General features: G+C 37.4%; 1 protein-coding gene across 4 annotated transcripts in view; it reads left to right on the top strand.

The window, feature by feature from the left end:
* ccdc18 (coiled-coil domain containing 18) overlaps window positions 1-25435 on the top strand; it is a 43663-nt gene that overhangs the window by 843 nt on the left and 17385 nt on the right. For 2 of the 4 annotated variants that reach the window (XM_031901001.1, XM_031901000.1), the window contains exons 2-18: window positions 2972-3109; window positions 3737-3896; window positions 4269-4439; window positions 5919-6028; window positions 6532-6660; window positions 7221-7317; window positions 8947-9068; window positions 9425-9638; window positions 11685-11761; window positions 12162-12316; window positions 14506-14726; window positions 15192-15302; window positions 15681-15812; window positions 19526-19660; window positions 20534-20617; window positions 22065-22181; window positions 24710-24877. In XM_031901001.1, the coding sequence (XP_031756861.1) occupies window positions 2988-3109; window positions 3737-3896; window positions 4269-4439; window positions 5919-6028; window positions 6532-6660; window positions 7221-7317; window positions 8947-9068; window positions 9425-9638; window positions 11685-11761; window positions 12162-12316; window positions 14506-14726; window positions 15192-15302; window positions 15681-15812; window positions 19526-19660; window positions 20534-20617; window positions 22065-22181; window positions 24710-24877 (2325 nt within the window). In that variant the 5' untranslated portion in view covers window positions 2972-2987. The remainder of the gene's footprint in view (window positions 1-2971; window positions 3110-3736; window positions 3897-4268; window positions 4440-5918; window positions 6029-6531; window positions 6661-7220; window positions 7318-8946; window positions 9069-9424; window positions 9639-11684; window positions 11762-12161; window positions 12317-14505; window positions 14727-15191; window positions 15303-15680; window positions 15813-19525; window positions 19661-20533; window positions 20618-22064; window positions 22182-24709; window positions 24878-25435) is intronic. The other 2 variants (XM_002933794.5, XM_012962434.3) reach the window with 1 other exon arrangement.

Genomic DNA, 25435 nt, shown 5'->3' with positions numbered 1-25435 from the left:
ATCACGAATGGGAAAAAATCGCACTGGAAACGAAAATTTCGGAAGATCGCAAATATCACGAAAATGCTTATGAAAAAATCGCATTAGTCACGATAACATCGTATTGGCGATCCGAAAGTCACGAAATTTTCGTACCGAACAATTGTAAACAGCGGTAAAACCTTTCCGATTTTTTCGTGCAAACGTCCGAAAAGTCGTGCGCCGTACGAAAAAGTCGTGCGCCGTACGAAAAAGTCGTGCGCCGTACGAAAAAGTCGTGCGCCGTACGAAAAAGTCGTGCGCCGTACGAAAAAGTCGTGCGCCGTACGAAAAAATCGTCGAAAATACGCTCGGAGCATTCATGCTTTTGTAAATGTGCCCCTTAGACATTAGGACATCATTATTAATTAGTGGCTGATTATGGTTACCATTATTAAGCGGCTTAAAGAGTATTTGACCTGTTTTGGATGATATACCTGCATATTTAGTGTTTTAGTAGAGATGCCACGCTGATAATTACCCAACCTGTGCTTTCCGCTGTATGTATAAGAGAATGATTTATATTTAGACATACAGATAACACTTTTTCTTATTTATGTGTTTTTGGCTAATATTGGCATGTTTCGTGTGCAGGAATATATTGAAGCATCCCTAAGGTTTTTATGGGAATTATTATTACAGGTATGGGACCTGTTATCCAGAGTGCTCGAGACCAGTGGTTTTCCGGATAATGGGTCTATGTGTAATTTGAATCTACATTCATTGGTCTGCCAAAAAAAATAAACATTAAATAAATGCATTTATTTATTAAATAAATACATTTAGTGGCGAGCACAATTTTTTTGCTAAATTAAATAAACCCAATAGAATTATTTTGGCTCCAAAGTTGACATACAGTGTAGCAATAAGACTATACTAGCAAACTGGCACCTAAAAGTCTCATGGAAAAATGGGTTTGAACTGCACCCAAGGCTTTCACAAAACATAAACAAATAATAACGTAGCGCAACCATGACATATATCAGCATCTCCAATTAAAGCCTGGAGTCTTCTCAGCTTGCACATCTCTCTGTGGTTCCTGGTGAGAAGATTTTATGCAGTTCATACAGTTAAAATTTACAACCAAACTGGTCTGTGTTTGATGTCAAGTAACAAGCTATTTGGTCAATTAAACTCTGATACTCCACAACTGATTTGGCAAGATAGGTTAAAAAGAATGGCAGGATGGAACACATAGGTGGTTACAGTCAAACTTGGAATTGCATGGGTACATATTGCCATGTAGTAATCTAGCCAAAGTACCTGCAGGTTAAATTAATGCTATATATGGAATCTGAATGCCTAAAGCTGCTCATGCAGATATAGCTTTAACCAAATAACTGAAGAAGGAAAAAGAGGCATATAGCCTCATGGCATAGATTACATTTACTGTAATTTCTTTTCCGAATTGCCTTGTCATGGGGCCTGATTTTCATTTTTTAACTATTTTATTTCCTCAGAGATGTCCATACAGTGAGGAACATAAGTATTTGAACACCCTGCGATTTTGCAAGTTCTCCCACTTAGAAATCATGGAGGGGTCTGAAATTCACATTGTAGGTGCATTCACACTGTGAGAGACAGCATTTAAAAAAAAAAAAAATCAGGAAATCACATTGTATGATTTTTAAATAATGTATTTGTATTGCACTGCTGCACTGGAGACTGGCTAGGCCACTCCAGAACCTTGATATTCCTCTTACGGAGCCACTCCTTGGTTATCCTGGTTGTGTGCTTCGGGTCATTGTCATGTTGGAAGACCCAGCCACGACCCATCTTCAATACTCTGACTGAGGGAAGGAGGTTGTTGCTCAAAATCTCACAATATATGGCCCCATTCATCCTCTCCTTAATACAGTGCAGTCATCCTGTCCCCTTCGCAGAAAAGCACCCCCAGAGCATGATGTTACCACCCCCATGCTTCACAGAAGGGATGGTAGTTCTTGGGATGCAACTCATCCTTATTTTTCCTCTAAACACGGCGAGTGAAGTTTAGACCAAAAAGTTCTACTTTGGTCTCATCTGACCACATGACTTTCTCCCATGCCTCCTCTGGATCATCCAGATGGCCGCATGATTTGAAACCAAGACTGACTGTGGGGTGGACAGGTGTCTTTAAAGAGCTCAGACAGGTGCTACTAATTTAGATTGAGTGGAGTAGAGGCAGACTTTTTAAAGGCAGAGTAACAGGTCTTTGAGAGCCAGAATTCTTGCTGATTGCCAGGTGTTCAAATTCTTATGTGTAGCAGTGCAATACAAATAAATTCTTTAAAAATCATACAATGTGATTTCCTGAATTTTTTTTAAATGCTGTCTCTCACAGTGGGAATGCACCTACAATGTGAATTTCAGACCCCTCCATGATTTCTAAGTGGGAGAACTTGCAAAATCGCAGGGTGTTTGAATACTTATGTTCCTCACTGTATGTATACATAACATGTAACATTATGTATACGTAATTATGTCAGGAACAGGTTGGAGAAATGCACATCTATCAGCCAGTATGGCTGTGAGTCAGGATGTCATTCAAAGAAACTATAAAATTGGCAAATGCGTGAAAACACAGTTCAGGTGTCTACTTTATTATTTTTCATGTAGTGATTGTGTTTTCAGCTGTATGTAGTAAATAATTTACCCCTATTGTAAAATATAAGAATATTATAAGTCAAGGAGGAGTTCCATGACTATATAAAAGCACAAAGCTGAAGGCCCAGTTATTTTATACAGGTCGTGGAATTCTGAGGTAACGTCTAATGTCCAAGTATTTTACAACAGGGGCACATTATTTATTATAATACACAAGTTTTAAAGAGTCATGTGGCAGAAATTATATAACTAAGCACCAAGGATAACTGATGATGTCACTAAGCACCGTTTGTAAGAATATAATTTACTGGATATTAATGTCTCTTGTGCATTATAATACAATGACATGCAAAATTTCTTTCTGTAGGAAGTATATTGTACAAATGGAATTAAATATGCCAACATATAATGATCACATTGAGGAACCAAAAGATGATCTTCTGTTAATGGGCCAACTGATGCGAGCAGATTGGGGTATAAAGAATGTAGAAGAAAAGCTGTCTGTGTAAGTTTTTAAATTTCTTCCACCTCAGTACTAATAAGACTGCACAGACGTGGAGAGCGATCATGTTATCAGTTATCACTTTACTTTTTTTTCCTAACAAGCTAATGGTTCATGGTACATAGGCCTTTTTTTCTCAGTACAAGTCTATTGGGGTGTAGTGTTTTTGGGATATTTAAAAATTCTGGTTGATAATGGCAACTGCTCTTGTGCTGTTTAGCACCTATTTATATAAATCAGACTCCAGCTGTTGTCCAGTACTTAGTCTGATAAGCTAAATGCAGCCCTGAGCACAGACAGCTAATTGGAAAACAATAATTAATCTGGAGTCCTTTGCTGTAAGATGTTGAGCCAATTCACACTAATATTGATATGAATTCATATTTTTGAAAAAAAAGGACTTGATTTAATTATTGGTGTGAAAGTTTATCTTATTACTCTAAATACTTCTATGTACATTGAAACAATTCTGTTGGACTTGTTAGTAGGAGTTAAAAGTCAAAACTTGAGATGAACTGATTCATTTTTTTAAAGGGAATAAAAAATATTAATGTAAATTTTTAGGTTTGGTATCTAGACTTTCCCCAATACCCTGTTTTAGCTGATAACTCATTGTGCTGTTATCTTCAGTGACCATTCTAGTGAGCATTCCCTAAGCAGAGCTCCACTGGGGCTCACTTTGGAAGATCTTGAGCAGCCCGGTAATCCCAGTGTCAGAGAAAACCTGCTTAGAAGCAGAAACACAGTTGCACAGAATGGAGGAAACTCTCTAAGGACATTCAAAGATAAGGTAGGCATTATATTTTTATTTTTGCTTTTTGGGGTTACATATCACATAATTAAGTTGGTTTGAAAAAAAGACCCAAGTCCATCAAATTCAACCCCTCCAAATGTCACCTTGTGCACATATATACACATACTTATACATATCTATGCACTCACGTATATAAATCATATATACCAATAATTAATTGTAGGTTTTAGTATTACAATAGCCTTTGATATTGTGCTTGTTTAAGAAATCATCCTAACCAATCTTTAAGGCATTATTAGAATGTGCCATAACTGATTCTAATGATGTGGATGTATAAATAGTTAAAATAAGAGCACTGCAGACTATGATATCAGTTGACACGTTTTTCTTTACTTTTTAAATTTCCAGCTCATCATCACACAACCTGGATCGTCAAGAAATACAGAACAACAAAATAGGCAATTAAAGGAAAAATTGAATTTTCTTCGAGAACAAAATGCTTCATTGGTGTCCCAAAACCACTCTCTTATGAATAAGATTGACTGTGTACAGTCAGAATTAACAAAGTCCAGGTCTAGAGTATGTATTGCTTAATCTGTAACATGATAATTATACCCTTTGGTATTGTATTGCATAGCAGAAATCAGGAAAGAACTGAAAAACTTTTGTAATAGAGTTTTTGGTACAATCCGCACAAACATTTACTTAGCCAAATTTGCATCTAAAGGACACTTAAACTCCCCACAAAACAGCCTTTTTTGAATATTGTCTAACATGTTTTTTTTTACAAAACACATCAGTTAATAGAGCTTCTCCAACAAAATCCTGCATTGAAATCTGTTTTTGAAAAGAGCAAAAATTTAATTTTGAAATTTGACATGGGGCTAGACATATTCTTTCTCATGTGCCCTCAGTCATGTGACTTGTGCTCTATTAAACTTCAGTCACATTTTACTGCTGCGCTGCAAGTTGGAGTGATAACACCCCCTCCCTTTTCCCACCAGTAGCCCATAAGCAGAACAATAGTAAGGTAGCAAGATAACAGCTCCCTGACTGCTGCATTGCTAGAATGCTCCCCATGAGAATAGCACTCAATAGTAAAAATCCAAGTATGGCTTGGATGCAAAACAATCCCATAGGGTTTAATGTTTTATTGATTCTTTAGTAGACTTAAGGTATGGAGATCCAAATTACGGAAAGACCCCTTATCTGGAATACCCTTGGTCCCGAGCATTCTGGATAACGGTTCCTATACCTGTATTACAGCTAAAAAAATACATTTATTGGTTCAAGAATAACATTTTAAATGGTAAAATCAATTATTTGCAATGTGAACAGTGTAATATAGTAATAAAATCTATAGTAATAACATCTATACCATAAAATCATGTAACAGTCCCTTTAAATACCTGCCTCTCTTGTTGTTAGAAGGTTAATAAGGCTGCAGCAATCCCTTAATCACTTAGGATTCCTTCTCCTCTAACCCACTCATCCCCCTCCCTTAGAAATTGACTTTGGCTGTTGACTAATTGAGCATGCTCAGTTCTTCCCAACTCGGATTACTATACATGCCCTCTAGTCTAGCAGCAAAGAGATGGCACTGCTGGTTTCCATAGAAACTCTGCTGGAGAAACATGTGTTTTCTTCTAACCTTCTCTCCTGAGCTCATCTTAATGATTACAGCTCTCAATCCAAGCAGGTCTTTTTCTCAAAGTAATTTCTGCCTATGTAAGCCTGCATTCTTGACTGCATGAGCTTTACAGTACACATGTGCTGTTTGCAGATGTCACTGGTGTGTCAGAGGAAAAATGGCCTCTGGGTGAAAGCTATTTGTTTTTGGAAAATGTGGTGGTGCGGTGTGGGTGGGGGAGATGTGCCCAACTTATATAAATGGTAGGAAAATGTAGGGTTTACATGTCCCTTAAACTTCTGCATTGTACAGTATCAAGGTCACTGCAACATCTAACCTGTCTTATTTACATTGTCTCTGTGTAGGGTATTGTGCCTTATATCAGTAGCTTTTAATGTTATTTATTTCATTTTTTTTTTTTTTTAAAGATCCGCTATGTTGAGTCTACTGTTGGCGCAAGGGCAATGAGATTAACTGATCTGGAGGAGCGATTAGTAATCTTGGAAGCCAAAGCTGAAGCTCAAGAAAAAGCCCTTAGGTTAGCAATGTGTTTTTGTGTATAGACCAGGATAAGTAATACAGGTATGGGATCTCTTCACCAGAACCCATTATCCAGAAAGCTTTGAATTAGTGGAAGGTTATCTCCCATAAACTCCCATAAACATTATAAGCAAATAATTTTTTTTTTTTTTTTTTTTTAAATGATTCCCTTTTTCTCTGTAATAATAAAACAACGCCTTGTTCTTGATCCCAACTAAGATCTAATTAATCCTTATTGGGGACAAAACAATTCTGTTGGGTTTTTTTGATGTTTAAATGATTTCCATCTTACTCATTCCTATATTTAGAAATGTGTTGCACAAAGCACCTAAAATTTCTGTGTGTGTATCAAGCCTATACATCAGGTACTGGACTTGGTACTGCTAACAATATTATATATTATGTTGTTTTAGCCTCTGTCAAAGGTTAAACATTTAACACATGCATGTTCAATTTGTCTTTTAGGTTTAGTGATGTTAAATTTTCCTATTGTTGTTTTAGAACTACAGAAGATCAGCTAGAACATAGTCAGCATATCTTGGCTGAAAAAGAGAGCATTCTACAAAAGTTTAAAGAAGAGCTAAAGAAGCTGAAAGAAGAATTGTTTGAATCCTGTAGGTTATGCAAAAGGTATGGGCTAAAATTATATAACCCTTGACAGGCCAAAAAATAAAATCCATAAAGCAATACTGACACATTCCTATGAAAATCCATAGGAACGTGTCAGTATTAGTAATGGGTACTGACTAAATTTTTGTGGCCAAATGTTCCCCAAAGCTGCCCCCAGCCTGACACACTGTCACATGGACACAGTACTGTTTCCATTTGTAATTAGTCTGTGGTAGGATCCACCCCCAGCCCAGCGTGACTGCAACATCTATAAAAGACCCTTCAGCCATGTTGCAGTGTTGGGCTTGGTAAGTATTGTTGGGCTGGTAGCAGATTTGGGGGACTTTTGGCATGTCGCAAATCATTACTAATACTGAGATGTTCCTATGGATTATCATAGAAACATCTCAGTATCTCTTTAAATGTAGAATTCTGTAATGTTTGTAACAAGTTTTTAGTTGCCTTGCCAATATTTCTTTTGATTAAGATGTGGTTAGTAGTTATTAGTGACAGAGGTGACTGTCTTGCTGAGCTTAGTTTGATTTTTGATTAATTGCGTGCATTTTTTTTTAACCTTTTAGAACTGAAAAACAGAGAAATGAGGCACTTTTCAATGCTGAAGAACTCAAAAAAGCCTTTCAACAGTACAAAAACAAAATGGAAAATAAAATGGAAAAGGTACTCGATATTATACTTTAAAAATATGTATCATGCCAAAGATAAAATTGACGTACAAAAACAGTTCTTGCACAGTAAATTATCATGCAAGTCCATAGGTATAATGTTGCACACTGGGGATCCTTTTTAAAAAAAAATAGCTTTTATTAAAGGAACAGTAACACCAAAAAATTAAAGTGTATAAAAGTAATTACAATATAATATACTGTTGCCCTGCATTGCTACAACTGGTGTGTTTGCCTCAGAAAGACATCATATTTTAATTACTTTAAAACATTTAATTTTTTTGATGTTACTGTTCCTTTAAGTAAATAAAATTAATACATGGTAGAACAGGACTAGTATTTATGTTATGCTGCCAAAGTGCATAACCTTGCACTTATTACATTTGAACCTAGTTTGCTGCCCATTTCTTTAATTTAGCACAATTAATTATCATCAGGATCCGAAATATGTAAGGAATATGGATGATTTTGCTCAATAAATACATTAGTAAGCATGATGGGTTTTTTTTTCTTCTAATTATCTAGTTTTATATTATATTAATGCAAAAATATAGAAAATTTAAAACGGTGCTAAAGCTTTCAAACACCACTGTACACTATTGATTGACTTTGGGTACCTAGGCCTGAATTGGTCCACTTGGAGTTGGTGGGGGTAGTTAAGTTTCTCTCCACACTTGCCCTTCTGATATCTGTATAATTGCTATTTGGTTATTTATAAACTTGTGGACAGGTGGTACCTAATCAATATTAGGTACTGCGGAACTGCCCTTTTACAAGCTGTGTTATTTTTTTTTTCTAGTAAAAAAAATAGTAAAAAAAGCACTGGCACCCACAGCTGCAAATGGGACAAGCCCTTTAGAAATCTTTATTGCGGAGGTGCGACGGTTTGGGGCAAAGTGACCCCTTTATCTGCTATCACTTTTTCATTTGACAGTGTTGATCTGAATTCTTATTTTTAAGAAGATCTTGGAGGCAGTGGAGAGGATGAAAGATAAGTTGGAGTATCTGCCAACTCTGTTACCTGCCTTCTGGTGGTAGGGACAATTTACCATAGAAAACTAGATAGAAAATGATTTAATGGTAGGTGTGTAAATATTTTGTTTGCTCTTACCTAAAAATCTTTTTGTCAGGTGTAATTAACAATTGCTGCACAGAGTACCTAACTATGCAGTATGTGTGCACTACGCAGTATGTATATAGCTTTAAGAAGGGGTTGGATGGCTTTTTAGCAAGTGAGGGAATACAGGGTTATGGGAGATAGCTCTTAGTACAAGTTGATCCAGGGACAGGTCCGATTGCCATCTTGGAGTCAGGAAGGAAATTTTTTCCCTCTGTGGCAAATTGAGAGGCTTCAGATGTTTTTTTTTGCCTTCCTCTGGATCAGCTAGCAGTAAGGCAGGTTATATATAGGCACTATGGTAGACCTTGATGTACGTATGTCTTTGTATGTTTTTTGTTGTTTTTTTTTTTTTTAACCTAACTTACTTTGTTACTGTGTGTGGCCAACTGTGGTATGTAACTGAATAAAATAACTTAGTGTAGTCTATTTATGTCTTTATTTTTAGATATAAGATTGTCTATATGGTTGTCTTTGTCTGAGTACCTATTTTTTATTTCCAAAAAGGTTCAGGAAGAAGGGGAGCTCCTAAAAAAGAATATTTTAAGCTGTGAGAAAGAACAAGAGGCTTTGCAGCAAAAGTGTGTAATGTTGGAAACTGAACTGGAAAAGTCAAGGGAGCTTTTAAGGTACTATATATTTAAATTGCTGCAAATGTTTTCCACAAATATATGTACCAACCAGCCTAATATATATTCATATATATGTTCATCTGCACAGTAGCAAGAGTGTGTGTTGTTTTTTTGCATGCAAGTACATCCATGACATTTCCACCAAATTAGCTATTACCTAGTGTGTCACCCTAAAATGAAGGGCTTTCTCATTTAATCACTATCAGTATTGTATGGGTTAATTCTTGCATGGTACATATAAATTAGTGTTCACAACTTCAAGGGATTATCTTAACAAACTTGTTTGTAGTTTATCAAATTAATGTTTTAGTTTGGGATACTTTCCTTATATCTTTGTACAATTGATTTTTCAGAAATGTGCAGTCTGAAAAGATTTCCAGCCAAGAGCGGCATCAGTGTGTTGAAGCCAAAAATGCTGAACTTATTTCTCTGTTAACACAGTCTAATCAGAGAATTCTTAGACTTGAAAGTGAACTTGAACATAAAGGAAAAGTGCTCAAAGAGAACACAAGTCTTCTTGATGAGAACAAAGCAGTGAAAGAATGTCCTGCAAAGACAAAACAAGAAGTAAGATTTCATTCTGTGGGTATGAGAAAAAAATTCTCTTTGTGCATATTACTACAGTGTAGATAGTGTACATTGGCTTTCATTTTATCCGATTAGGGTCACGAAGTAAGAAGTAAAGTTTTTTGCTGTTTTTTTTTTTTTAAAAAAGCAGATCTAGGATATATATAGTTATAAAGAACCTGCTTAGAGGATCTTAATAGCTAGTGCAGCTTTAACATTTGACAAAGAGGGCTCCACAGAATATAGTGCCTCAGGGGAGGCATCTGGCTTCCATATTATTTCAGATTTTTGGGCACAGCCTCTTGCAACGTAGGTTGAAACAAAACTGTAATGTTTAATGAAGGAGAACTGTAAGTCTCTGCCCCAGTAGAACTTCTAGGCATATTTATCAAAACTAGAATTTGTGAATTTTCCGTTTTTTTTTTTAATTCCAAAAAAACTTGGAAACTCCCCAAATTTAAATCTCAAAAACTCAATTGATTACAAACATGGAAAAAAAACCCTTTAATGCAGCAAAACCTGATTCTACTCAAAAGTAGAATAATAATAATCTACATTTTGCCTAGGACAACTCCCATGACTCATGAATGTCTGCCATAACATGACTGCATGAACGTGCCAACTTTTACATGCCAGATATTTACATTTGAGTTAATCCTCAAACATTTTCTTTTCTGAAACCCTAATTCAAGTTTGCTCTTAATAAAAAATTTGGCCGGCAACTTGTTTTAGAATTTGGCCCCCTTATGTTATTAAATTTGACACCCCTGTCTTAAGCAATAGAAAACTTTTTTTATTTCTTTTATACTATTTAGAGTTTAAAGGGGCTGTTCACCTTTGAGTTAACTTTTAGTATGATGTAGAAAGTAATATTCTGAGACAGTTTGTAATTGGTCTTAATTTTTTTATATATGTATTTTTTTTATTATTTTGTTTTTAGTTCAGCAGCTTTCCAGTCTGGAATTTCAGCAGCTATTTGGTTGCTGGGGTCCAAGTTTCCTTAGCAACCAGGGAGTGGTTTGGATGAAAGACTGAATAGAAAAGAAAGTTACACAAAGTAACAGTAACAATAAAACTGTAGCCTCACAGAGCAATAGTTTTCTCACTGCCGGGGTCAGTGACCCCCATTTAAAAACGGCAAAGAGTTGGAAGAAGGTCAATAATTCAAAAACTATAACAAATAAATAATGAAGACCAATTGAAAAGTTGCTTAGAATAGAACATTCTATAACAAAACAAAAGTTACCTTAAAGGTGAACCACCTCTTTAAGTGATACTGAAAGTGAACCTGTCAGTCATAGCTTCTAATGGTAACAGGCTACTGATACACAAATATGGCAGCCCCCTCATACTACGACATGGGGAATCAGAAATGTCATGTAAAAGCATTGGGGAAAATAGTTTTATGGCATAATTATTGATGCAGAGACAATATTATGATAGATGTAAAACAAGGTTTAATTTTTGGTGTCATTATCTCTTTAATGTTATTAAAGTATCAATACTTTTTTCTAAATGACCTAGAGGGGTTTGGACACATAGCTTTCTTAGATTTTTAAAGACCTGAATATGACCTGAAGTCTGTCATATGAACGAGGTCAACAGACTAGCTGCTGTTTTTAAAGATCCAGTTTGACTATAAAGTTATTATAAAGATGGCAATTGTGGTACGTTTCCTTGAATCTGCTAGCTAGCTGTTTTTTGTTACACTGCTTCCTTTGAAAATTATACGGTCATCTTGACTAGACGTTCATATTACAGAGACAATATGCAACATTCCTATATGATCATTGCTAGTAATTTTACGGTTGCTAAATGTGTTTGTGCCTTTTGTTCTCTGTATACCCATGTGTTCTCAGTTATTGGGCATGTGTGGTCACTATCACTTTAACCAGCCTACACAGAATATCTAGCTTGCTTATTTATTTGTCATGGCCTAACACTGGAAAAATTACAACAGGCAATATTTAAATTTGGAAATATAATTCATATTTTCAGCTCATAATTTATAATTGGGTTTTTTTTTTCCTCTGTTATTGTGAAAAGACGATCTCCAATCAGTTACCAGAACAACCTGCAGATTCTGTTTCTGATGACAGCAGAATGATTATTGCAGAGCTAAGGTATTTGTTATATCAGCTCATTTGAAGAACTTATCTGTGTTTTATCAATTGGGCCATAACCTCTTCAAACATTAGGATATAACATGATAATTAGATTATGGACAACTTCTTGTCTGGGCACTGGTAATCTTATTATCTACCTCGCAAGAACCACACTCTGAGTAGCTTCAGTTCCTCTGTTTGTCCTATTTATTAAACTCTTGTTGAATAAGGAGGTGTACTGCCCCTTTAAGCATAAATAAACCCATAATATGAACATAAAATGAGAAACCTATCCTATAGTACCTCTAATTGGTAGATGTTATATTATAGACTAAATTCTTTGTGCTACTGTATAGGGATGCTGCGAATAGCAGGAAGAATTGCAAACCATGAGACAAAATTGATCTGTTTATTCTAGGGCAAAACTGTTAATCAGAGAAGCAGAAAACCGAGAACTTCAAGCCAAACTTACAAACAGAAAGTTACTAACAAACAGCTATAAAAATAACCAAGAAAAAGACTGCTTGGATGAATTGGAGACCGAACCAGTGAAACTGAACCAACAAAATACAGGTGAGTGCATGTTAATTAAACATACAAAGACTTCAAAAGGCATAATAACACCAAGCTTTTATTTCTGTTGCTTTTTTACCTTATAAGCTAATACATGAATAATAATGTATTTCAGCATAGTATTAATCAATTTCCAAGATACCTGCTAGGTTTTTCTGGAAACAATGCCTTTTTAGGGCTCTGGCACACGGGGGAGATTAGTCGCCCGCGATAAAACTCCCTGTTCGCGGGCGACTAATCTCCCCGAGTTGCCTACCCCTGCCATCCCACCGGCGAACATGTAAGTCGCCGGCGGGATGGCAGACACGGCGGCGCGATTTCTCGCAAATCGCCGAAAAAGACTCGCGAGTCTTTTTCGGCGATTCCCTGAAATTTCCCCGCCGCGTCTGCCATCCCACCAGCGACTTACATGTTCGCCGGTGGGATGGCAGGGGTAGGCAACTCGGGGAGATTAGTCGCCCGCGAACAGGGAGTTTTATCGCGGGCGACTAATCTCCCCCGTGTGCCAGAGCCCTTAAAGGTGGTCTCTGGCTGCCAAGCCTTTCACTCAGTACATTGTTTGTTCTTAACGCCTTGCTAATAGGTAAAACAGTGCTACAACAATGTATATCAAGATGCATGATGCATATGTGAATGTAACTAATGTGATATTTTTCTTACATGAAATTTGGATGAGAAACTAATTCCTTCTTTACTTTATTAAAGACAAACAAGTATGCAACCACATTTTTTTTTTTTTTTCCATTTTCAAATCAAAATAAAACTTCAATAAACCTCCATACCAGAGGTACATACCAAAGTATAAAACAAATTAAAAAAGGTAGTGCACACAGAGATTTAGGCTGTATTATACAGGTATGGGACCTGTTATCCAGAATGCTTGGGACCTGGGGTTTTCCAGATAAGGGATTTCCGTCATTTGGATTTCCATAGCTTAAGTCTCCTAAAAACCATTTAAATATTGAATAAACCCAATAGGATACTATAACATACTAGAAGCTAACTTAAAAGTGCACCACCCCCTTTAAATAACTCCTTGTTAGAAGCAGTTAGGATAAACATTAACATGGAAATACACATGCACAAATACACAGGCTTCCCTTTACACAATATACAATGTGTTTTACTGAACATTTTTAGAGAAAAAAAAAATTAATTTGCCCTCTTTTGTGCAGTATAAGGACATTACAAGTCACAATAGTTCAATAATCATATAAAGGCATAGACTTGAAAGTTTGTGATCCATTTAAAATTTTCTACATTTTTTTTTAGGGATGCATCGAATCCAGGATTCGGTTCTGTATTTGGCCAAACAGAATCAGAATCCTTAAAATCATGTGACTTTCTGTCACATAAACACAGAAATTGAGATTTTTTTCACCAAGTGCTTTGCGCGGTTCTTTTTAACCCTTCTATTACTTCATTTGCATATACAAATTAGGATTTGGTTTAGTATTTGCCTGAATCTTTCACAAAGGGTTCGGGGTTTGCCTGAATTTCAAAATAGTGGATTTGGTGCATCCCTAATATTTATTTGCAGTTATTACTGCACAAGGGAGTCACACCAAATAGTGAGACCACGATTCACTTACTTTTGCCACATGCAGATATGTTATTGGATCTACATGACCAGATATAATAATTTTTGTTTCATTTGTTTCGCTAGGTTTTCTTCATGTACTTTTAGGACTTGTTTGAAAATCAGATGAAGTTTTAGGTCACATTCAGATAAAAATATAGAAAATTTTAGAGAACTACTGTAGGTGACTCCTAAGTGACTTCTTATATCCACATACAGGTATTAGGTGGTACATTATATATTGTAATACACAAGTCATATCAAGCTGTGATATAAGTTACATTAAGCACCACAGATTATTCATGGGATTTGTGCATTATTATTAGGCTATATTTTATGTTATTCATGATTATGTATTGCATGGAAATGCTGGTCTAAATTTTTAAACTTTTGACAAAACCTTTATCGTGTATTAACCAATCTTGACATTGCAAAGTAAGACTCCCAAGAATTTCTTCGTATTCGTTCAATAGAGATGTAAAGCTACGACTCTTGCTCCAGCTGTTGGGGGATACTATAGAATGTATACATGTCATTCATTGCATTTTATGATGAACCCTAATTTATTAAAAGTATTCACTAAATGCCTTTCTTGGGTTTTGGTGTTAAGCGGAGGAAAAATACCTGCAGCTCGAGCTCCTCTGCAAGCAGATTCAGATGGACAAGGAAAGACTTACAGACCATGTGAAAGAATTACAAGGGAAGTTCAGCCGGGCACGGACTGAACTTACCAACACAAAGACTTCCATGGAACAGAGAACCAGCCAGTTTCAGCTGATACAACAGGAGTTGCTGGAAAAAGCATCAAAAGCAACCAAGTTAGAGCAGGAAGTATGTTTCTTGGCAAAAGGTTTGCAGTTATTTGTGAAATTTGAAAAGGCATATATAATCCGCATTCCTTTTATCAGATGGGTGCTGAAGTCAAAATATGTAAACGTACGGTGAATGAATAAATAGAAGAATTGCTGTGAAATGGTGTGCTGGTCCTCTTTATAGGGGTATATATATATATATATATATATATATATATATATATATATATATATTCATAGTTTTTATAATTAGGGTGGTTAACGTATGGTTATTAGATTATGCACCAAAGAGTCCAGTCCAGGGTTACACTAGTGTCATTAAAGCGTTTTACTGAATCATGTTAGTAAGTGTTAATAAATACAGACTTTCTCAGCTCCTTGTGGATTTCTCTAGTCTAACCCTTTTTCTGACACCTGTGCTCCCCCACCCCATTGCAATCCCCTACATATTATACCCCATATCATCATTTATATGTAATTACAGTTATTAAAGAAACGTATGAAGATCAGTGCGCTTCAGAAGCTGGTGGAAGAAAAGACACAGGTTTATTCTGCTGCTGAAACCAGGAATGCAGAAGTGGAAAAAGAGCTTAAGGTCAGTCATACATTCTATATCAAAGATGCAGCATTAAAATCTAGAAAAAATATTTTGACAGTATTATACAAGTAGACCTGTGTTTTTTCCACCTGAAAAAGATTGACTGCTTGCTTTACTTTATTTTCCTGGAGGCTTTAATCCGATATGGCGCAGAGACATGAAAAAAGCAAGCTAAATTGCCCCCAAGCTGTTGAAATCTGCGTGCAGGGAACAAAATACAAATAAATTTGTTTTTTATTAATTCCATTAATATTAACTATTTAATAGTTTTGATATTTTAACTGTTTAAACTTTGACAGTGTTTGCATAACATAAAAACATTATTTACCATCGTTGTTAATCCTGTAGTATGCTAAAAAAAAATGTTTTATTTAGAAATATAAAGATCAAATAGTCAACCTGGAAGACAATATTAACAAAGAACATGAAGAAGTCCTCTTGACATTTGAAAAATCTAAAGAGATCCATCTGGAGCAGCAGAAGGAATTGATGAAACAGATAGAACATGTAAGATCATAATTTCGGGTGTTTATTAGAAGGGGAACTATTTGCAATGAAAAGACTTTTTTTTTTTTGTCATATGTATCTGGATATGTGGCTCATTCGGTTAAACATGGTTATGTAGTAAAAATTGGTTTGTTTCTTCATGTCCATTTCTTGTGGTCATCAAGGCCTTTTAGGCTGCACGGTGATAGCAGATGTTAAATTAAATGCTTTGAGCAGTAGATTGTGTGGCTTTAAGAATGAAAGTCTCCCAGACAGTATTCCTTTGAAGCGGAGACAAAGTAAATTTTATAAGCACCCATCTCTCCAATACACGGTGCTTAAAAAGTAACACAAAAGAAATATTTGTGCACCCAGCATAAAAAAAAAATAAAAGAAACATTGGTCTTCTGTGCAATGTTACAGATGCCATACTTGGATAAAGTAATATTTTTCTGCTGGCATATTTCGGCTGTACAAGAAATGGCAGATACCCTCTCCATAGCACCTGTCATTTATGATTTATGTGACCTGGTGCTTTAGGCCCCCCTAATGATCATTTGTGCATTTGCACCACAAAAATCTCCTGTCAGCAACAGTCTCCTCATCAGGCAGAATAGAGGGGTTGGAGCTTTTGTCTGCAGACTGATATACACCAGTGAATACATGTAGCTGGACTAATTGTTTTAATCCGCAGACAAGCAAGAACCATATTTAAGCACCACATTAGAGTGTCCTGCAGTGTCAGGGGACACTTGATGAGGAAATGTGTTTCTTAGTGTACAATACTATACAATAATACATAAAATTGGATAAGCACCTTTTAAATGTACCAACCTTCCTTTAATATTACACCAGGGCTCTTAGTACAAACAGCTTCTGGATTTACTGTAGAGGTATTTACAAATCAACAAAAGTGTTGCCCCCATGTTCCTATATTTTGTTGTTTATTTCTTAATGTAGAAAGACCTATTTCTCTTACAGGTGTTTGTGGGACACAGGGACCATGGGATATATAGCATCCACCACCAGGAGGCAGGACACTGTAAAAGAGAAAAAGATGCTCCTCTTCCCTGCTGCTATACCCCTTGCTACTTACGTAGACAGGACAAAGTGTACCAAACTCAGATGAATTTTCGGCAGCCTGCATTAATCTGGCAACAGGGGTTGACCAAGAGAACTCCCCTTAGGAGTATATCTTTATAGTGTATTCCCCCTCCGTAGAATCGCTGGTGCTGGGACTAACAACTCCTGCTTAGGAGCCATCCACTGCAGAATCCCTGACTCTAAAATTAAGGGGAGTCAGAAGATGCACAGCATACCAACGGAAGGGTATAGTTACCATACACCTTTACCGAGACACTCTTAGGATGCTCCCTCAATACTCCCCTCCCTTCCCACCTGCCCATACTGCTATGCGATTTAGCAAGCTGTGTCTCCTTCCCTGAGCTTCCCTGCAATTATAGAGCAATACTACCCTGCATGCCATGACTTGAGAGGTTCTGGTGCACTTCCTTTCCTTTTGCACCATAGTACGGGTTTTTTCCCCTCTTAGTGAGGGGGAAATATATTCAGACAAGAAACTCAGCAAAATTTCCTCTGAAGAAGTTGACACTAACTGCCTCAGTCATCAGGTGTTTAGACCTCAAAACACCCGATTCCACTCCAGAATCATCACAACCAATTCCATACAGTTGGAATGGGGCCATTCAGACAAAAAATTCCGGGCTACATGTTGTTTTGAAAGATTGTACCCCTTCCCACAGAAAACCGTGGAGAAGTGGTCTTCTCCTCCTTTAGAAGACACTCCAGTTTTACATGTCTCTAAAAATACAGCTCTTCCAGTCCCAGATGCCTCCTCTTTCAAGACTAGAAGGGTTTCTTAGAGTTTTGTTCACTTCTTCAAGAGAAACTGTCTGTCCAATCCTGGTTTCCGTTTGGGTCTCTAGAGTGATTCAAACCTGGACCAGCTCACTTATTCACGGCCTCAATGGCAGCACTTCAAGACAAGCGCTTCTTTTACTAGCTCTCCAGATCAAGGATGCCAGTGACTGTGTGTGTGAAGCCTCTCTCGATACGGCTCAGGTCATTTGTCTTACTTCTGCACTGGCTGTTGTTGCCCGTTATGGCTAAAATTATGATCAGCCGACTTATCATCGAAAAAAAGTCTCTGGCACAACCGCAAGGTTCCACGGTTCATTTACGTATTCCCTGGCACTAGCAGGGACACTTCTGCTACCTCTCATTCTGATAATCTTTAAAAGGATTAGAACAGAGCTTTGCTCAGTAATTGTGGTGGCACCTTATTGGCCTTGAAGCCCCTGGCTCACTAAGCTCATAACTCTGTCAAGCGTACCCCTGCCCTCTCCTGAAGATCCTGGATCTCCTCTCTCAGGGCCCCATATGGCACCCATACCCTGGTTTCCTAAATTTCATAGTGTGGCTACTGAGAGGCAAGTTCTGAGACGTAAAGGGTTCACTTAAGATATGATCTGCACCATGATGGTAGCCAGAAAGCCAGTGTCTTCCAGAACTCACTACCGGGTCTGGGAAAACTTATTTTGATTTCGGTGTCAATCTTGTGGTGCCCATCCTCTTGTCTTCTCCCTTCCACAACCCCTTGCCTTCCTTCAGGCTGGACTGGACAAGAGTATTTTGTTGGGCTCACTAAAATCACAAACCTCAGCTCTATCGGTTCTTTTTCAAAAGAAATTGGCAACAGAAGTATTCACCTTCTTCCAGGGTGTTGCGTGGATCATCCCTCTGCCTCTGTATGACCTCAGTTTGGTGCTATCAGCCCTGAAGGGTCCTCCTCGTTCGAGCCACTATAGTCAATTTCGATCATCTGGCTTACTCAGAAAACCATCTTCCTCTTGGCTATTGCTTCAGCTCAGAATTAAAAGCTCTTTCATGCCACAATCCTTACCTGATTTTCCATTCGGACAGGGCGCTCCTTTGCACGAATCCTAAGGTGGTATCCAACTTCCACATTAACCAGGACATCACCATACCTGCCTTCTGCCCCTAACCAATCCCAAGGTTGCTAAGGTAATTTGAACCCTAGCAACAAGATAACTGCTTAAATTCCAAACTGGAGAGCTGCTGAAAATATTTAAAAAAAAACTACAAATAATAAAAAATGAAGACCAATTGCAAATTGTCTCAGGATATTACTCTCTTCATCATGCTAAAAGTTAACCTTTAAAGGGGTTGTTCACCCTTGAGTTGTTAATGCATGTATATAGTTAATTGGAAAATACTGTGTTTACCTCTTTGTTATACAAAACTGAAGGGTTCAGGAAGTACAGAGGGGTATAGCAGCAGGGAGGTGTTCTGTTTCCTGATGGTGGATGCTATACCCCATGATCTCTGTGTCCCACAGACATCTTTAACAGTAGTAATACAAAATTCCCTTTTTGTCAAGCAGAGGCTGATTTAGCTGCCACCTCTCATTACTAAACAGCTGGTTCAAACCCAATTAACTATCAGCAATAGTGAGTTGGTGGATGTTTAATCTCCTGGTTCCATTAGGCAATATTAATGGATACTTCTAAATGTAAAAATAAGACAGTTTAGGTGAGGGGTGATTATTTAGGTTGAACACAGGTTCCTAGTCAAAAAAGAAATAGTAATATTTAGCATAAGTAATTTGAAAGGAAAATAAGTATGTTTGCAGCAGGTAAGTGTAGCAATTGCTGAATTGTTTTGTTTTTTTTGTTTTTTGTTTTTTTTTACAGCTTCAGATTCAACTAGAAATGAAAAATCTTCATGCAGGAGAACAAGAACAGACAATTGCAATCCTTCAGAAAGAAAATTTATCAAAGCAACAACAGCTGGAATCACTCAATCATCTTTTAACACAAGCAAGAAAGGTCACTTTCCACTTAAATATTTAGTCAGTACATATAGAATGGTGTTCATCAATGGTCTTCTCTTTTTCTGGTTATTTGGGTTGGGGTGGGGTGCTGTATAGTATGAAGGGCCAGTAGCTTGAATTTAATGCTTTCACAGCACTTATTTATTAAGTGCATACTTTATCCCACATCATCTAACAATATTTAGCTCTTAAACTGCCCACACTTGTTGCAGTGTGGTATTGGATCTGTTATTTGCAGTGCTTGGGACCTGGGGTTTTCTATAAGTTAGATCACCATACCTTAAGTCCTACTAAAAGAAACATTTGATCATTAAGTAAAGTCAGTTGGATTGTTTTGCCACCAGTATGGATTTTTGATTGCTTAAATAGATTCTGGTTGAAAGTACTGTGTTATTATTACAGAGATAAAGGAAATAATTTATAAGGCATATTTCATATTTGTATTTAGTATTTTTAAACCAAACTGGTTATCAGTCTGTTATGGATTCCCACACAGCAAAAATCCAATTACAGTCGCTCCAAAAGTAAATTGTATTTAACACAATTACTATCATAATATAGGATGGAGGAGGCTTGTGTGTGAAATGAACAAACAAATGCAAAACATTTAGCAATACTTGTTGAATGCCTTTATATTTCTCTTAAAAATCTAAAATGGATGGATTAGTAATCCAAATAGAAAATAATGGTTACCAGACCATGTAATTCTTTTGTCATTGGTGCAACCAAAGCCTTACAATGTTAATTTTCCACCTTGTTAATCCTCGCAGTCTGTGACTAAAATTTGTGTTTCAGTTTGTAAAGAAACTTTGCAGATTACAGCCTGATGTATGCTCAGATTCATGATTCCTTTGTGGGCTTTTTTTGGGCGCAGGAACTGGATATTCAGACAAAGAATACAAGTACAACAATAAGAAGTCTAGAAAATCAAGTGGAGGTAGAATCTGCTAAGGTACGGTTATCATACTTCATTGCTTAGGCCCTTTATCATACATGGAGACTTTTCTACTTGGCTGCTCCTGTGTCTTTAGGGGCTGTGACAGACGGGGAGATAAGTCGCCGTGCCACAAATCTCCCTTGTCGCGGGTGACTAATCTCCCCGAAATGCCATCCCACCGGCTAGAATGTAAATCGCTGGTGGGATGGCAAATGTGGCACCGCGATTTGCAGAAGTCTCAGAAGTTGCCTTGAGAGGAAACTTCTGCGACTTCGGCAAATCGCGGCACCACATATGCCATGCCACCAGTGATTTACATTCTAGCCTGTGGGATGGCATTTCAGGGAGATTAGTCACCCGCGACAAGAGAGATTTGTGGCACGGCGACTAATCTCCCCGTCTGTCACAGCCCTAAAAGCATTAGTGTGAAGACACACAGGGCGAAAGCGTAGCGAAAATTCGCAAGTGATTAGTTGCAGCGACCGATATTCTATCCTATGGCTGAAAAGTCGCTGCGATTAGTCGCCGTGACTGACTTAATTAAAAGTTGCGGCGACTAATCACCCTGTGTGTCTTCGCCCTTAGAGTTTGAAACTTCAACTTTCTCGCCCTTCATCATTTGTTTCAAACTGCAAATGTAAAATAATTAGGCAACATGGACAGGTTCAAACTCATGGGTTGGTTCTTCATTGGTACATAACTATTGTTGTAGTTTTAGAATATTTCCTGTAAAATGGGGGTAATTGTGGTATACAGTAATTTCAAATCAAATAATTCTAGCATATAATGAATTACATACAAAATGACATACATAACAAAAAAAATTCAGAAAAAGAAACCCTTAGTAATAATTTCCCTTTTCTTTTTGCTGATCAAACATTTGCAGTTTATTAAACTGGATTTTAAATCAAATAAATTACAATTTGATAGCGCTCAAGGGGAAAAAAATAACAGCACAGGATTGTGCAATAAATTAATACAACACCCAAGTGTTTAGCACAACTTCAGCTAGTGTTCTATAGACACATCCATAGTTGAACTATAGTTCTATGCAGTGAAAGAAACTCTCTTTTTAACTTAAAAACATTTGTAGACTTCCCTTCACCAGTGCAGATGGCAACTTACTAGGGACAGGCTTTCACATTCACATATCGAACTATTCGCAAAGAGCATCCGGTTCTTCTGTAGACTATTAAGAAACAGTGATTTACATAATGGATGCTGCCCCTGTTTCCTAATATTCGATATGCAAATGTGCCTTTCCTTAGTAAGTTGCACTGGTGAAGGGAAGTCTGCACATTTTTAAAGTTAAAAAGAGAGAGTTACTTTCACTGCATAGAGCTATAGCTCAGCTATAAATGTGGTTATTGAACACTAGCTGAAGTTGTTCCTAAACACTTGGGTGAAGTTTTAATTAAGACTAGTCTCTAAACAGAATGGTATTTGCTTTCTCGTCTGCTAGGTGAGTCATCTGGAGTCTGCTCTGACAGTCTGCAAAGAAGAACTAGCCTTGTATTTGCACGAGATAGAGGACAACAGAGAGCAATTTGAACATCAAATCAAAACAAAGTCTGAAGAGGTACAAATTATATTTACACTTCTCTGATGAATGAATACCTACATATAATATAGTGATAACATTTCTGTTGCAAATAAAATTCACTGTTGTAAGTTACTGGACTGTGTAGGGTGACCAGATCACTTGAAAATTCAGGGACACATTTAATAAGTACATGTTACAGGGCAGCACTGATTACATTTAAAATAAATTGCAATCCACGTAGCCCTGCTATCTGGATTTTTTTTAGACGTGTCCCAATTTTCAAGTGATCCGGTTACTCTAGAACTGTGTATCTTGTCTGAACAATAAAAAAAAAAAACTTACAGGAATACTACCAGCTGGGGATCTCTGTCTCTGATTCACACAGAAAAACCTCACACAATTAAACTTGTTGCTGCGGGTGACTAATCTCCTCGCAATGCCATCCCACCAGCAAGTGTGTAAATTGCCGGTGGGATGGCATATGTGACGATGCAACTTCGGGCGACTTCCAGAAATCGTAGTGACGCGTATGCCATCCCACCGCGATTTACATTCTTGCCGGTGGGATGGCATTGCAGGGAGATTAGTCACCCGCGGCAATGAAGATTTGTCACTGAGCGACTAATCTCCCCGTCTGTCACCTCCCTAATGGTCAAGACACATGGAGCTACTAGTAGCAGCTACTTGTTACGGCTACAGAAATAGATAATGCTGATCATTTACTGATAATTGTCTCTACGTTTGTTTAAGCAGAGGCAATTCACAGTATTGTCTATGGCAGGGTATTTTCTGTCATTTAGTAGCTCTTACAAGTAGCTGCTACTAGTAGCTCTGTGTGTCTTCACCCTAAAACAGATTTCCTCTCATTGTGTCAGAGCGGAGCTCTGTGCAACAGAACAGAAGTCATGACCATGGTCAGTGAGGACAGTGAATGGCTATGACTAACTGCTATTTAATAATTTTATTGATCAGCTGGGGAACAGCTGAGCTCAATGTGTCTTCTCAAGTTTCTTTGTCCTAACTTCTTTAAGTGTATTAGCCTGAAACACAATAGCAAGGTTCATCTTTTTGAGTTTATTATCAATTATTGTAATGTGTAGAAGTTTTGCAGGGGTAGAAAATGCTGCCACAATCTAACAACTTGATTTTCTCTGATTATTTGTTTTTGATGTTGTGGAAGTCCCTAGGAAGACAGTGCAGCTTAGTTAACTTAATAGATATGTGATAAAAAATAAATAGCTGATTCTATTCACATACATTTGCGTGAATGTAGGTATCTATCTGAATAAAACTTTTTACGTCAAAAATAAATACACTAAAATAAAAAAATTAATTTTAAATGTGCATGGTTTACCATTATATTTGCTTGATGCACTTCCATGTCTATATCCTAAACTTAGCTGAATTTTGGGGAGATCATTATTTTCTGTTTCATTGTTTATGTACACACATGATGTATTGCTTGTTTTTCTTTTGCTCTATTTTTTTTTGTAAGGGCATGGTGACACGGAGCGTTTGCTCCATTGCTCTCGCCGCGTTTTTCTGTAGGGTAAAAGAAGTGGATCCACTTATTTCTGCCTCTCTGTATAGCTGTATTGACAATCACAGCTTATGCCTGCATGCGGCTGATTTCCCATCTCACTCCACTCTGTGTAGCTGCACTCAGTCAGAATCTGTGATTGTCAGTGCAGCTACGGGGAGATGCTGATTAAAGCAGATCCACTTATATCTGGCTGCTTAAAAACTACAGGCAGAGAGCAGTGAAGCAAATGCTCTGTGTGACAGTGCCCTAAAACTGGCCATACTTATTTGTCCACGTTACCAGTAAAGCTGCTATTTGGCCACATTACCAGAAAAGCTGCTATATGGCCAACATAGTGGAGTTCCCACTCATCCCAGTTAATATGTGAATAAGACCTGGCAATAAATTGATGCAGAGTGCAAATATTATGGTCCCAAACACAGGACAAGTGGGATCCTGTTTAGTCAAGAGAATCAAATTGGTTGCCAATGTCTGACTCTAAGATTAAAGAAGGAAAGTTAAAAACAAAGTAAGCTTTGTTTAAAAGGTGTTAATACACCAATAAACACTTACAGTAATGCTGCCCTGACTCCTCTGTCAAAAGAAACACAGCATTCCCTTGCTCCTATTGTGTACACCTGGGCTTTGGTATCAGACTTCCTTCTCTCAGCTCAAACCTTCAGGGCGCAGGCATGAACATGCGCAGCTTGTTCCACTCTCCCCCTCCTCCCCTCCCTGCTGTAATCTGATCTGAGAGCTAAAAGAGAGATACAGGCAGGGGGAGAAGGAAGTGATCTCAGACCAAGCTAAAAGGGCAGCTGCTACCTTAATACAGAGAGCTCCTAGGGCTGTTTACTCAGGTATGGTATGGTAAACAGTGTCAGTAGATTTACTTTTCCTTTAAACGTATATAAATAAATAAATAAAAAATTAAATTTAATTAAATTCTTGTGTTACTGTATGTGCCTGTAGGGAATGCATAACCATAAAATTGCAATGCTATATAATAATCAGTTTGATTGTAAATTGTTGTTTTACACAGTTGTGTTGCTTGCAAAATGAAGTCAAATTAAGGACTCTGAGCCTGCAGGAAACAAGTGAGGAAAATGTTCGCTTGCAGCAAACTTTACAACAGCAGCAGAATATGTTGCAACAGGGAACTGCACGAATTGGAGAGCTGGAGGACCACCAGACAGAGTTAGAAAAACAGGTGCACTACCAAGGCATAAAGTAGTGATTGAGGTTGCTCATGCATGCTGTTTACAATTATGAACGATTATTGTGTGCTGCAATTTAAAATGCTTTTTCTTATATTACTTTGTGTTGCTATCTTTGTTTTTCATGTCTTGCATGAGCAGTAAACTGGTATAGGCAATTTGCACAGGATACAAAGTGTACTCTGTCTGATTGTTGAATATGCAGGCTGGAGAAGTGCCCTTATGGTAAATCATGCTAAAGTATTACTATGACTATGAAGTGTTAATGTTGCTATATATATATATATGCTAGATATATATGCTAGATATGGTCAGTGTGTAAAGCTGGGCATACACAGTAAGATCTGCAAGTGTGGGAAGATTGGCAAATAAGCACAAATCTCCACACAATTTGGCAACCTACACCTTGGGTTGATCCGATTATTGGCTCAGGGGCCTGACAATCGGATAATTCAGGGGATATAAGTTAGCCAGGCAGGTCAGAATGCCCCACATGTCAGTTTGCAGACATCTTGGGTGTGTCCCCTGTAAAATGTTCTCAGTGCTTCCCC

This window comes from Xenopus tropicalis, chromosome 4 (genome assembly GCF_000004195.4).
Source record: "Xenopus tropicalis strain Nigerian chromosome 4, UCB_Xtro_10.0, whole genome shotgun sequence".
NCBI lineage: Eukaryota > Metazoa > Chordata > Amphibia > Anura > Pipidae > Xenopus > Xenopus tropicalis.
The sequence above is the reverse complement of the archived record's forward strand: the minus strand, read 5'-3'. Positions and strand labels throughout refer to the sequence as shown.